Below are 16,243 nucleotides of genomic sequence, written 5' to 3' on the forward strand. Positions count from 1 at the left end.
CATAATATATTACAACAGAAAACAGTTATTTTAAATTGTAATAATATTTCACAATATGACTATTTTTACTGTATTTTTAAACACATAAATGCAGCAGTGGTGAGCAGAAGAAACTTCATTCTGACCCCAAATATTTGTAAAGCTTTTTAACCTTTTCAAACCTTTCAAACAAGGCTTTGTCAAGTCAACATTTGAAGTTTGAAATTAGATTTTCCAGTTAATACTTACAGCTATATGAATTTATTTGATTTTTTTTCAATTCAGCTTAATTCTACATCATTAGATTCAAATTCAAACGGCAATTCTGCAGAATGTTTCTTTAAATCCAGGAAGAGAACTGTAATTTAAAAGGCATTTTCAATCCATCTCTGAATGGTGCACAACCTTGATATGGAAAATATTTCTTTTTTGCGACATGAGTGAAATAAAGTCATGGAGTGACATGTTGGCGAGCAGATCATAATTTGAGCTTGAACTGTTCCAGCACCCCACAGCTCAGATCTCAGATGCCACTGTTTTTTCCAGCGGCTTTTTTGAAACGAACTTCCTCGTCCTCGTTCACGTCCTACATGAGCCGCCTCAACAGGCGCCCAAACCAGTCAGAATATAATGAGAGGTTAATTGAGCTCTTCCAGCCAAAGGATTTGTCATTATAAAGGAACAAGCGGCCGGGGGCGCTGTAAGGTCTTCACATACTCTATTCCCATCCATCACATGAGCCCATTACGTCCAGGAATTTAACAGCTCTTTTATGCAGTTAAAGAGTCGCGTAATAGACAGGGACCATGTGGCGGAGGGGTATAATAAAAATCTAGACACACACCCAGAGGACAGGGATTTTATAGGGTTCGGATGAACGCCAGACAGATAGTGCTCATCTAGCAGCCGTCAAAGTGGGTTTTACATTTTGGGAGGGAAATGAAAGTGGTGTTTGTGCATATTTGGTTTCTGGATGATTTTTAGTGTTTTGTTATGCGTTTTCTTTCATCTTTTTCTTTGTTGATCTGTGTGATTTTTTTCAGCTGTTTTATGGTCCAGTGGGCAAAAAGAATATTATATTATAAACTCCCAATTCGCATTACTGAAATGCAACCATATATATTACTTTTACAACTTCAATTAAACAACTAGAACTATTTAAATTTTTTTGTGCATATCGAAGCAATGACCTTGGCATTATTAGCGTCAAGCACTACTGTTGGATCTACAGGAAGATATGAAGAATCATTCATGTCTGGAGCACAAAAACTGAACTTTCAAATGTGGGTTTAGGCCTTCAAACCACTACGAGTGATCGAGACGCTTGACTTAGCAAACAGTGCTAATAAAATGACCAAAGGTCTTAAATTGATCATATAGAGGGGTTTTCAGTCTGAGCGCATTGCAAACCAGTGGAGCACATCTCTACATATTGGTTCAACAGCTATTCTGTGGTAATTTCCCTGGAGGAAACCGTTTTGTGATGTCTATATTTTCAGCCGACAGCTTCCCTGGATTATTTCTCCCTTTGGTGGATAAACAAATACTCAGCAATGTCGAAACTCAACACACACACACACACACGGCTTATGGTAGAGAAATGAACATTCAATTCACGGGCAACAGCTCTGGTGGACATTCCTGCAGTCAGCATGCCAATTGCACGCTCCCTCAAAACTTGCGACATCTGTGGCGTTGTGCTGTGTGATAAAACTGCACATTTTAGAGTGGCCTTTATTGTGGACAGCCTAAGGCACACCTGTGCAATAATCACGCTGTCTGATCAGCATCTTGATATGCCAGACCTGTGAGGCGGATGGATTATCTCGGCAAAGGAGAAGTGCTCACTAACACAGATTTAGACAGATTTGTGAACAATATTTGAGAGAAATAGGCCTTTTGTGTACATAGAAAAAGTCTTAGCTAAATCTTTGAGTTCAGCTCATGAAAAATGGGGGCAAACACAAAAGTGTTACGTTTATAATTTTGTTCAGTGTATTATATTAAAAACTCCCAATTATTTTGTAATGCATACTAATGTATATAAACAGTTACAGTAATTCTATAGCCTATTTGTATTAATACTTATATATTTTTTTATTACATATATTTTATAATTTAATTTTTAAATAATATAATATTCTCCCAATTCTCATTACTTTACTACTTCAATTAAATAGTAAAACTACTTCCTATATATATATATATATATATACACATACATATATAATACTTTTTTCATAATAGTATCTAATGCATTGTATGCATTTTTTTTACTAATACCATACATAATATATATATATATATATATATATATATATATATATATATATATATATATATATATATATATATATATATATATATATATATATAAAATATAAACAATTATTAATTATCCTTAAAAAGCCAGAGAAAAAACAATTGTCGCCTGTCTTGGCAGGTTTTGTGAGATTTTATTTTGTGAGATTTTCTTGGCAGGTTTTGTTTTGTGAGAGAAAAAGCTGGAAAGTTGAACACACTCACAGCTCAGTTCAATCCGAATGAAGTCTTTGATCCCCAGGTTCTCCAGGAACACTCCCGATGAAGAGCTGGTTTTAAAGAGGAAGGAGATATCGGCGCTCAGCTCCCCGTGGAACGTGGGAAAGTGCAGGTATGACGTCTCCTTGTTGAAGTAGGCGGCGTTCCAGAAGTTACCTGGAGAAAGCATGTACAGTAGCACATGTATATAGTTCGCCGGGAACAATATCATGGTTTTTCATTTTCACGTCTGCCAATCTACCCAGAGTCGGTCTGACAGGCTGACCGGGTAAGTGGTTACAGTGTGATTAGAGCGGTTAATATTAAATCTGTGCGGCACTTACTGTCTCCGTAACACTGCATGGGACCCACTCTGTAGGCCGCTTCTGAACCGGATCTGCTGATGTCACCGATCGCCAGCGCTCCCACCGGCAAATGCTCTTTATGGGACAGCAGCCCGGAGTCATTAGACCTGTCAAACATCACAACAGCATTATATACTACACACTTTTGAGAACAACACATCTTCATTTCATGGAAACTGTGAATCTCATAAAAACTGCCCATAACATGTCAAAAGATTAAACATTTTTTTTCATTGTAGCATTATTGCATTGCAAGCACATTTCCCAATCCCCATAATATGGGAAAAAACTGATTTATATATATTTTTTATATTATGTATATTTTATAACTTAATTTTTAAATAACACAATATAATATAATAATAATCTCCCAATTCTCATTACTGTAATGCATCCACATGTTACTTGTATTACTCCAATTAAATAGTAAATCTACTTCACTAATTTAAAATATATACATACATATATACAGTATATATATATATATATATATATATATATATATATATATATATATATATATATATATATATATATATATATATATTCATACTATAAATATAAAACACTTATTTCATAGTAGTACTTATATTTGTTTTTATTAACATGTCCAGGTTTTATTTTACCCATAAATCAAAAGATATATATATATATAATTTTAACATTATTGCATTGCAAGCATATTTCCCAATCCCCATGTGGGATGTGTAAGAAAGCTAACTTACAAAGAGAAGCAAACTTGTAAAACTTAATTTGTTGATTGCATCATGGTGCCATTAGGTTTGAATAAAGCTCGCCGCCACTACAGAATAAAAAATAAAAAATAGTAATCGCAACTTTTTATCTAGCAATTCTGACTTTATTTCTCACAATTGTGAGATATAAACTGTCAATTCTGAGAATAAAAGTTATAAAACTTTATAATAACAGTTATATATATGCAAGACATAAACGCTGAAGTTTATAACTTCAATTCTTCAAAGAACAAATAACTTCAAAGAAAAATCGCAATTCTGATTTTTTTCCCCTCAGAATGTTCAGCTCAATGATGATAAAGATATAGTTCTAAAATCATTCTAAATGTAAAAGAATAGTCCAAGAACAGTCCAAACCATAACTATAAAAATAACGACACAGAGAAATAATATCTATGGAATCACTTTCAGAACGATTTTTTCCAGCTGATGTAATGAAACATTGACAGCCAATCAGAATCTGGAAAGAGCTCAAGCGTTTAAAGCGACAGATGACACGCACTTGTCATAAACAGAACGATATTGTGCGTTAGAGTGGACACTAATATAGTTATCGATTTTGGTGAGAACAGGCCTTAAGGGTGTGATATCTGAACCCTGGTGCCAAACAAGCGGACCGAGACTCCTGAAGAGCTGGGGACAAACCACTCTCTGAAATATGAATGCAACACAGACCAAAGACATTTAAATGACCCCAAACAGGACGTGATGTCACAAGCTGCAACCTTAAAAGGGACAGAATGCTCAAGCATAGCTGGTTCCTCTCGTCACATGATCTACGTTGCCCATCACAGTTCAGTACAGGCGTCAGTACCGCTTCTTTCAGCAGATCTTTGTTTGTGTGCAACAGAGGACTTCATGCTGCTGTTTTGACTCACACATTATTTACGCTCTTCACGAGTTCTCAGCTGGTAAAACGCCATGTGCGCACATACAGCGAGCGCATTGCACACACACACAGCATTGCTTTAGATGTTCGGTTATTCTGTCACAAAATATATGTCATAAAAGCCTGTTTTCTGTTTTGTATCTTTAGGTTGTTGTCAGGGTATGAAATTAACTTTTTCACCCACCAATTTTTACGTTTTAAAATGTTAAATTTTTAGATTTTTTAGTTACCGGCAATTCAGAACTTCTACTAGCCAACAAAAAATAATAAAAATGTAACCAGATTTACTATGTCACTGCTTATGTATACTGTATGTATGGATTATCCAGAAGTTTGGATTTCATACATTAATTTCTTATTCAAACTAAATCCTGTCATCCAGCAATCTCCTCCCTTCCTCATTCATTCTCAACCTTTTCACCAAAAAATGTGTTTTAGGTGGACAGATCAATACTGTACAAAGAACGTATGTAGGATGTTGGAAAATAACAATGTCTTCTGAATCTGTTAACCAAATGCTTGTTAATCTTCGCTATTGCTTTAATGCAAATGAACAAGCGCACCATTATTTGTTGTGTAGTGACGTGCATGTTCAAGTAAGCCAGATATGCGCATATTTAACTACAAGTGTGAACACAGTCTGGTGTCGTACCACTCTTTGCTGTCGGCATCACAGTTACAGAAGTGTTCAGGATGCACACAGTTCTCCTGAAGGCCACAGGCACACTGCTGGCTCCCCGGCACTGCTCCACCCCAGTACATGTGCGCTTCACCGGCCCGTCCCACCCACCAGCTGAAGGGGCTGCCATCTGCAACACACACACACACACACACACACACACACACACACACACACACACACACACACACACACACACACACACACACACACACACACACACACACACACACACACACACACTGAAATGAGACATTAGACATTATAAAAGGGAGATTTTTGAGATGGTCCTCACTGCAGAACATGAAATCCAGGGGGAGGAGTTGGGTCCAGATCCAACTCCTCCCACCTTACATAAACCTTAACCTACCAATCTCCACCCCTTAGATCTGGATCCAACTCCGCCCCCTGGATCTCGTGTACTGCAGTGAGGTGCTACTGAGATTTCTGCACACCCAGAAAACAAACATTGTTGCTCAGAGGTTGCTTTTACAGCTCATGAGATTCTCAGTCATTTGAACTTTGTCTCAGATGTTTCAACAATGTAAAAGCTCCTCAAAATAAGTAAAAATAGACACAAATGAGTCAATAGTTCAGATCATTTGACCCTGATTTGGATGAGATTTCTGAGTTTAGGTTGCACACTTGTTGTCTGGGATCTGAGACGCAGGAAATTATACGTTTCTACTTCTTCAAAATGAATAAAAAATAGACACAAATGGGTCAATCGTTTAGATCATTTGACCCTGAATTTGATGAGGAAGTGTTTAAGTTCATATGGAGATCTCTGAGTTTTTGGTTGCAGACTTTGGGATCTTGGAGAATCCGAGCATAATTTGAGACTATCACTGGTGTGTTTTTTTCGTGAGAAACATACGAGAAGGAAATGAGAGGTTTCTATTTAAGTTCCTGAAAATAAATGAAAACAGACACAAACGAGTCAACAGTTCAGATAATTTCACCCTAAATTTGATTAGAAATGTTCGAGATCAGTGACTTTGGGATCTTGGGATCAAAATTTGCGATGATGCCTGCGATTACTGTGGTCTTTCCCCGAGAGAAACATCTGAGAAGCAGACTTCATGTGCTCTACATTTAATCTCACCGCCGTCTAACAGAAAGAACTGAGATGTGTGATCTGTCATATCGAGACGATCACACTCCCACCCCCGGCGTCCTGTAAACGCATCTGTCCAGGTTTAATCGAGACTAGCGTGTTCTTTTCATTACTATTCACCTGACATTTCCAACGTTTCTTATTTACGCCTGACACCGTGTTCTCCTCGTCTCATCAAGAACTCCGATAATGAGACAACTAATGGACGTAATTACCGTGGGTGCGGATGTTTCGTGTTTATTTGAGAGACTACGGGAAGCGTTATCACCCGACTCGACCTGTGCGAGAGAGCCACTGTACCAAACCGCCCATGACAAACCCACACAAATAAACAAACAAACAAACAAACATGATAAAAGCACTTCAAAGGCACATGAATAATGCACCCTAAAGAGGCCTTTTAATTAATTTAATGCTGAAAAATGTGGTGGGGGGGGGGGGGGGGGGACTCAATATAAACTGCCCATAACAAAGAGTATAACAATCAATTTGAGCTGTGTGCTTAAGCGTCATGCGAGCGTCTGCGGTTTTAATAAGCCTGACCTTTCATATGGAGGGGGCGATCGATATTCCTAATAAAAAGGGCTTACCTGGTGTGTTCAGGAGCCGTGACTTCTTGCAGTGGTAGGAGAGCTCCTGCTCGCAGTATTCAGCCTGGGTGATTATCGCCCGGATCTGCTCCGCGTCGGCCGAATAGTTAAAGTGGGCTAAATGCTGATTCATCCCGGAGGACGCTTTTAATTTGGTGAGCTCCGTGTTATTGTGTTGTATCACCATCCATGCTTTATCTGCAGGGACGAGAGGGATGCAGACGATGAAAAAAGCCAAGACGACACACTGGTTTATCTCAGGGCTTTGTCCATTTACACCTGTGCAACAGTCACGTGACTTTCAAAAGGTCACAGGAAGTTCACAAAGAAACTTGTGATATCTACTAAACAATCATAGAAATAGAGGTTCTTGTGTTCAAAGAATCTGTTTCAAGCTTCATGGTTCTTTTTATTATTGGAGATTATTGACGTTTCATTTTAGGGTCTTTATATTGATTCTACTGGAGGCGTATTATGTTCAAATCAACATGAAATTACATTTTCAACCCATTTTACTTTTGCAATGTGACATGAAACAGAGTTGGTACTTTCACATAAACTAAAACTGAATTTATTAAATGAAACAAATAAAAATAACAATAAAAAAAAGTAATAAAAAATATCAGATGAAAAATCTAATATGAATGAGAGATTTTTTTTCTCCATTTTTTCATTAAATTAATTAAAATAAGTTCAAGTACTAAAAATACTAAAACTATAACTGAAATATAAACTAAATAGAATTATTTAAAACCCCAAAATAAATAAATAAATAAAAAACAACGATATTACAAAAAAATATACATTTAAAATGTGTTTTATATATATATATATATATATATATATATATATATATATATATATATATAAAATGAAAATATAAAAATTAAGTTGACATTAATAAATACTATGTGTATTCAATAGTATATATTATTAGTTATTATTAGAATTATTAGTATACAAATTATTATTTTGAATGAACAAAATTAAAAATTAAAACACATAAAAAACTATTTGAAATATGAATACTATAGTATATTAATAATACTAAAAGAATACTTTTTTTTGCACTGATGAATCATGTTAATAAGATGAGCAATGTGTACTGATAAGAAAGCAAAAAAAGAATGATATCGAGTTCAACAAAGCAAAAATGAAGATCTAAGTGTAATGTGGTGGTTTTCAAGAAACCATAGCACTTCAAAAGCTTGTTCTAATGCATCAGGCTGTAAAAGCCTTTTCAAACTTTATTCGCGAGAGCACACGTCGCACACACACGCTCAAAGGTTGATCGGGGGGGTTTTCTGAAGTGTTTTTCCACGAGTGACTTCCTCCGCGGGGTGTGACACAGTGTGTGAAGGATCAAACGCTGTGGATTAAAGCCCCAATTACGGAGTGTTTAAAGGGATTTAATCAGTTTGGATACGCTGTGTGAGATTCACCTGACATGTTGCAGTAGATTAGTTGAGGTTTGATGGGGCCGCTTCCATCCACGTCTATGTAGTAAAAGCCAGACGTGTTTCCTTTGTGTTTGTACGCCTCACACGACGCTTCATAAATGGCTGTAAACACAGCAGGTTAGTCAAACACAGAAGAAGTTCTCGAAATGCACGTGAGGAGAGATAATGAGGTGAGGCTGCACTCGTTCAGAACTGTGAAGAACAACAGTAACACATATTCACACCGTCTGTCTACAGATGAAGTTGTGACCAGTTCATGCAACATGTGTGAAAATGCAGCTCGCAGGAAAACTCACACCCTGTAAAATGTTATTACATGTTAAACAGGATGGCAAGATTCCAGAACTTATGGATGATCTGGAGAAGCTCCCGCAGTTACAAGTCAAGCTGCAGCCCTTTAGAAAATATAGTTAGCTACCAGAAATATAAGGCCAATATCTATTAAATTATAGAATTATTTGATTGCATGAATCAGTATTTATCTGGCACAAAATAAGCAGCATTAAAACTAATATATATATATATATATAAAAATAAATACACAAATTTACACTAAACACACACACACACACATTTTATTTATTTATATGACTGAATCAGTAGTAGGCAAAAGTGATGTATGGCCTAGGAAAATTGACATTTTATCCTTTATTCAAATATTATAAAACAATTGGTTAAGTATATTGTGTAGTTGTGCTTGGAGTTGATTGTTTTATTTGTGATAATAATGCAATGAGACGTGCCAAATTGTGCCGACCTAATTTTTGGCCAGGCTGTCATTCAAAGAAATTATGAACGCATGCAAAAACAAGAGAGAACCAACAAAATATTAATAACTGATTATGTTGTAGTCAATGCATGCTTTATCCTGCATATTTTTTTTGCGTCATTTGCCTTTCTTTTTTTTCCCCGAAAATGTTGTTAGAATTTATCTAACAAACTGTTGGGGCAAAAAAAACGTTTTGTTCTTCCCTCATATTTAAAATATTTAAAAACTATAAAATATTTTCCTCAGAATTTGCTCAGAATTTTTTTTAAATAATTAATTGCATCAATAGTTTGCATAATCTTTTGTAGTAGAAAGAACATTTTTTTGCATATTTTCATGGCACATCAGGCACATTAATCACCAAAAAAGCAAGGAGAATTGAATTCCTCATGATATGACTCCTGTAGAGAAAATATATCAAATACGACACAAGGTCAGATGCTCATTAGCTGCAGAGGTTGAGTTTTACACACTTATGGATTTACACCAAGTCTTAAATGAAGTGAAAAGGCCTGTTTTGGAGCCATAAAAGAGTGTGGAGCAGATTTCGGCTAAAATTAAGCACACGTCACTCAAATATTTAACGGCGGGCGGCAGCATGACAGACGCTCACACACTTGGCCTGTTTTAAAGGGTGAGCTTTATTGAGAGGGACTTTATAGTGCGACCTCATAATTAGATCTCATATAAAGCTGCTGTCAGTCAGAGGAGCGTTTGGAGGTTTACAAATGAAAGCACATTTCTGCAGTACAGTAACTGAGTTCATCTGCACACTTACTGACTTATACCGGTAATTGCAAACAACAACACACGTTTTTATGGGTTTTCTATGTTGACCAAACTGAGATGATTCTCCAGAATATATCTATAGTTCTGCTGTGGCTTCGTACGGAACTATTGTTGTTGGCGAAATAGAGCAAACATAGTCAATGTTGTTTTATATATATATATATATAATCATTTAGTAAGATGCTTAGAGGGAAGTGGAATACTATAATAGATTTCCGCACCTATACTACAATATATTTTGATATTATTAATAGATTTTGTTTTCAAGGAAAATAATGAACCAGAATAGCAATTAAAATAAAAAAGGAATAAAATATATTTATTTATAATATAATATATGCAATATGTGGAAGAGTATATTTGTAGGCTATGTATTTGTATAGAATAAAAAATAAAAATAAAAATAAAAAGTGCTTTTCTTGGCTTGTGATCAGGTTTTTATAAAGCTTTATTGGTTCACATAAAAATAAGCTCTCTATCTTGAGCATATGAAATAAACAGATTGAAATAAAACAGATTGCATATAGATTGTAATTATTTTCCTTGAAAGTGAAACCTCCAGTAATCCATTTCCCCCTAAGCACTTTAATTGATAGTTATCTTCCCCTGTCTGCATTACATCATGAAATCAGAGCTACGAAACAGATGCAGATGGTCATAATTAAAGCGGCTCTGTTTGCATGCAATATTTATGGCACCACACTTCTCGCTTCATAATACAAATACATTCGGAAGTTGAATTTCACGTATATTAAATTAAATGCTCAGTATATGATTTTGACCATTTGCTCTGAATGCAATATCTACATATATTGTGTTGAAAATGTGTCACAATGAATGTGAGCCGAAGAGAAAAAAGTTTGTAGCGCGTTTTAACTCCAATATAACACAATTAGAACATACACTGTGATCTGTGGCATAATGAAGTGAGTTACACAAGCATGTCAGCATCCCGCCTTCACAGTCGTTTCACACCAATTCAATTTTCATTAAAAGTTCAAAACAACGCAGATAAGAAAGTGCATCTACATACTCATTTAAACACTTTTAATGGCTCGAGTCTGGTGAGGAATATTAGCAGATGAACACGAGATCCAGCGCTGATTGACAGGGATCGTTCGGAGCGCATTTAAAAGCTCACAGGAAAAAGCCCACATTGACTACAACATAATCAGATATTAATATTTTGTTGGTTCTCTCTTGTTTTTGCATGTGTTCATAATTTATTTGTATGACAGCCTGGTCAAAAATGACGTCGGCACAATTTGTCATGTTTCAGTGCGTTATTATCACAACTGACTCAATTAGTTAATGCGTTCATGACCTCAAGGCTAGATTATTGTAGTGCTCTACTGGGTGGTTGCCCTCCACGCTTAACAAACAAACTACAGCTGGTCCAAAACGCAGCAGCTCGAGTTCTTACCAGAACTAGGAGACCATATTAGCCCGGTTCTGTCAACACTGCATTGGCTCCCTATTAAACATTGTATAAATTTTAAAATATTGCTGATCACTTACAAAGCACTAAATGGTTTATCTCCGCAGTACTTGAGCGAGCTCTTAACGCATTATAGTTCTTCACGTCTACTGCGATCTCAAAATTCCGGCGTTGATAATACCCAGAATATCAATATCGACTGCCGGCGGTAGATCCTTTTCCTATTTAGCACCAAAACTTTGGAACAGTCTTCCTAACATTGTCCGGGAAGCAGACACACTCTGTCAGTTCAAATCTAGACTAACAACATCTCTTCGACCTAGCATTCACAAAACACATTATAGACTTCTATAACTCAATGTTAGGCTGCATAGATTAGAACAGCCGGAACCGGGAACACTTCCCATAAATCCTGATGTACTTGGTACATCATAAGAAGGATGGCGTCTACGCTAATATTAGTGTCTTTGTTTATCCCGAGGTTTTCCCGCAGTCCGCCGGATCCAGGCCGTATCCGGATCTGATGAAGGACCTTCACCTGGACATGACGACAACGCAGTCCTGAAGTGTCACTCGTGTCTCTCCTGTGACGGCCTCCTTCTCTTTACCTCTGTACAGATAAAACGCTGTCGGGATAATTCTGGTTCACGTGGATATGCGGAAGCATAGCCAAAACATTTTGTATTATACATTTTTCAAGGCTTGTACCTTGGAACCTATTTCATGGTTTGCGTTCTCGAGACACTGTTTTGTGCAAATGAGCGGCCGGATCGCATTAGGGGTTTTCTGTTAGAACGGTGTCGTGTTAGCGGCCCCTAAGTTAATAACTAATGATCGTTGCGACGGAAGTGAATAAATCAAAACAAACTTTAGCTGGACAATACATTTAATCTAGAGCTGCTGTAAAGCCAAAACTATCTCTATTACTTTAATTTCCTATAATCACTGTAAATCATACAATCTATATTGTTAAAGCGCTATATAAATGAAGGTGACTTGACTCCAAGCACAACTACGCAATATGCCTACAAAATCTTTAACTCATTTTGAATGATATTTGAATGAAGGGTGAAGATGTCAGTTTTGGAGGCCAGACATGGAATAAAGTTTGTCTTGCAGATGAAGTAAACTATTCTGTCTGCATTTGACTCCTGATCTGTCCTTGACTTTAACAGTGTAATGAAAGGTTTGCAGTGTGTGTATTCTCACAGCTGTGACAGGTCGCTCCGCTGTAGCCCGTGGCTGAACAGTTGCAGTGAAACGTGCTCCATGACTGAGAGCATCTCCCTCCATGTTCACAATGACTCGGGGAGCATCTGGTGAAAAAAAAAAAAAAATAGGACATGAAAAATCATATTTGATGTTTGATCTCAAGGACAATCAGATATAGAGAAACACAATCATTCAGCATTACACATGCAGCCTTTGTAGAGAGTTATGCATGAAGTGAAAACCTTGCTGTTGGCTCTATCTGATCCTAGAGTTAGAAAAGCACACGGTGACATTTCCATACACACTGTCACAAGAAACAAATAAGAAATATTGACAGAACACTCTAAGAAGAAAAGATTCAATATAGCACAAGTTATGTTAAGCACTTTCAGTAGTTAATATTAGTTGAACTACTTAAGTTAACATAAACTAAGAATAAACAATACTAATCTACATACAATAATAATCAAAGCTCGAGTACTCCGTGAGAAAAAAATGTAAGTTTATGGAGTTTCAGTGACATTACTGCATTAAACTACTATATATGATGTTGAAAATAATGTATAATAATGCAATGGGGGAATATTTGTGGGTCCTGATCATAGTATAATAATACTAATACTTAAAAAAATAATAAAGTAATAAAAAAAATAATAAAAAAAAACCTTTCTTCTTTATTTTAGCTTAAAATATCACGACAGTACTGTGAGTACAGTTTAGGGTTCGCAACATTTAGGGTACAAAGTTGAGCTAACTTGAAAAAGTAAGGCAACCTATCACATTCAACTTGTTAACTCAACTAATTATCTCCAATTAAAGTAAAATTATATACTTTGGTTCATCTAATGAGTAACAGTAGTGTTTAAACTTAAAAAATCTTGTCAAGGCAACTAAATATTGTTTTGCATTTAGTAATGCAAGGGACTGCAATCCTTGTTTTTTCATCTTCATGATTGATTTCCAATGCTAACTACATGATTTTGTCTTAAATTTAGAGGCAAACATTTTACCCTGGCAAATATATATTACGCACAAAAGTTGCAATGAGATGCACATATATACCTCAACACACAAATCTCAAACATGGTGATGATCAACAATTGTAATTCAGTAAAAATATGAACCACAACACAGCTAAACAACAGTGACAACAACAGCAGTATACTGTAGTATCAAGCAAGTAAATGCAAAGCAATGATTCTTTAATAATAGTTGCCACATAATTTCCCAAGTTGCAATGCATGCTGGGATTTTTTTTTAAAATCACTTAGTAAAGTCACAGCACTTGAGGAATCATTCATATCTGGAGCTCAAATGCAAATTCATGTGCACTTTTAGTGACATAAACGAGAGATGCAGAAAGACTGTCGCATGTAAATCGCAGGGAAATAGACATTTAGACATTCTACTAACTATAAATAACTTTGAAATTACTGTACATGTCAACTATAACTCTCACTAGAGTAAGACTATCGGCATAATAACTGCTAAAACTTTATTTTCGACATTCTATAGGCTAAGTAACTTTTCAACTACATATCAACTTATTCTACTAACCCTAATACCTTAACCCTACAGTCTACTAAAACTCATGTAGATATAGTATGTGTAAAGTGGACTATTGAAATAAAGTGTTACCATTTTGAAGTATGCAAATCAAAATAATATATATATATTTTTTTTTAAAGCAAATAATGACTTAAATTTGTCTGTCTCTCTCATTTATATTTTCCTCATATGACTTCAGAAGACTTGGATAACAAGAATGTCTCATGATCAAGTATACACTGATAAAAATGATTTTGTGGTGAAGTAAATACTACAGAACAAAACAATGTAATTTACATGAAAAAGTTAGTTCAAGCTAGAATAAAAAACAAATTAAGTAAAATCTATATTAGTACTCAATTCAATCGTGTAGAAATGAAAGCGTAAATATCAACGTTATAAAATTAAGTAAATTACTCGACTTTTCTGATACTGGTGTTCCCATCATGCACTGGGCCTTGAATAATTAATGAGGTTGATTTTTCACTGTTTTCCAGCTGTATTTACAGTTTTATCAATGCTTTTGTTGTGACATTTAGTGACATTTGGAGTTCATTTTCTACTCAAAATGACACATTCAAACACAAAAACGACCCATCAAATGATACCGTTATTGTGTATTGTCTACCAAGTATTGAGGTCTCTGCGTTCACACACATTACTTTTGATACATAGATATGGTGTCTCACACAATATCTATTGTATTAATGATTTAGATGTTTCTAAGTAAAGCAAGTACTCTTTAAAAGTGTGGTATGATTCAATGTAGCCTAATATTGTCTGAGTGAAATGTATTGCAAAGGAAACTTCAACTAAATACATAGTACTCAACCTTTTGCTAGCCAAGTTAAAATGACTTATTTTCTTTGTTACTTTCACCTAACTTAGTTAAGTAGAGATTACTTAATTCCATATGTAAAATTTACTTAAAAAATATTAGTGCAAAAAAAAACTTGCCTAAGTAAAGTTTTCTTGTTTTTTTCAGTGTACTTTAATTATCAATCTGTTTGCCTTCATTTACACAAAGAAGTCTTGAATATAGAAGCACAAACAGCCTGTTTAATTCAGAGAAAGCATGAAAAATGGGCATGAGAAACTAAATCACAGTTCAGAATGTACCTTGCAGAATCAGCAAATCGTTAATAATTTAAACAAAGAGGGATTATAAAAGCGCAAACTCTCTTAATGAAACTGTTAAGCTTTAATTATTAACATGTTCTGCAGGGCGTACGTAAACTTATGACCGCAACTGTATGTTTTTGGTGCAGGAAACTTTGGCAAACTCGCCTGATGATCACTTAGTAAAGTAACAGCACACCTGCTTTGAGGAATCGTTCCTGTGTGTGGAGCTCGAACGCCGCAGGACGACGCACACACTGAACTTTAATACTTTAGAGGTTTCATCACGCCATTAACCTCAAGATTGACTTCGCAAACACCACTAATAATCATTTATGCCACGGTGCCTTGATTTAGAAGCTATACAAACTTTTGCTAAGAGCAAAGTAAGGTTAACCAAGTGACTCAAAGCAGCCTCTTCAACCACAAACACCTTCCAGTTTCTCTTTGTTAAGCAAATCCTTTCTAGTCGGGAGAAATGTCCTTGCCTGAGCCCAAAAACTATTCCCTGCCTCTCCCATCTCTCCCGGGAATGCCAGCGGATTATTTGCATGCTCGCATTACTAGCGCTCACTTCACCGACGACATCTTTCCCCAGATTTCCATTTGTGGCCACAATGATGGTCTAAGAGGATCCGATCAAACACTCTTTGTTCTGCTTTAGGTGGCCCGGACAGATACACTCTCCGCTCCGGTTTCACGCTTTGTAGCTTTATAATCGGAACAGGATCGAGTGTCTTTCATTCCGTTTAAAATGGACACTTCAAAAAAAAATTTGAAAACACACTTTTTTGGCTCTCATACGCCGACGGCATACTGAGAGGCACGTCTCTTTGTTGGCTGGGATCCATCAGAGCTTCTCAGGCCCATCGCGGGGACACAACCGAACCACAGCGGTCGAATTCACACAGCCGGACTCCTCTGTTCTCCTGTACTCTGTAATGATCAGACGTCACTGACTGTCACACACTGAGAGCGACTGAGAAACATGCAGAAAGGATAAATGCTGCCAGA

General features: G+C 36.1%; 1 protein-coding gene across 6 annotated transcripts in view; it reads right to left on the bottom strand.

Moving 5' to 3' along the window:
• Window positions 1-16,243, bottom strand: part of cntnap3 (contactin associated protein family member 3) — a 122,227-nt gene that overhangs the window by 31,247 nt on the left and 74,737 nt on the right. For all 6 annotated transcript variants that reach the window (XM_079598628.1, XM_079598632.1, XM_079598631.1 and 3 more), the window contains 6 exons: window positions 12,560-12,666; window positions 8,337-8,456; window positions 6,895-7,092; window positions 5,161-5,317; window positions 2,844-2,971; window positions 2,506-2,676 (listed from right to left, as the gene is read on the bottom strand). In XM_079598628.1, coding sequence (XP_079454754.1) covers window positions 2,506-2,676; window positions 2,844-2,971; window positions 5,161-5,317; window positions 6,895-7,092; window positions 8,337-8,456; window positions 12,560-12,666 — 881 coding nt within the window. The remainder of the gene's footprint in view (window positions 1-2,505; window positions 2,677-2,843; window positions 2,972-5,160; window positions 5,318-6,894; window positions 7,093-8,336; window positions 8,457-12,559; window positions 12,667-16,243) is intronic.

This window comes from Phoxinus phoxinus (genome assembly GCF_949152265.1).
Source record: "Phoxinus phoxinus genome assembly, chromosome: 23".
NCBI classification, from domain to species: Eukaryota; Metazoa; Chordata; class Actinopteri; order Cypriniformes; family Leuciscidae; genus Phoxinus; species Phoxinus phoxinus.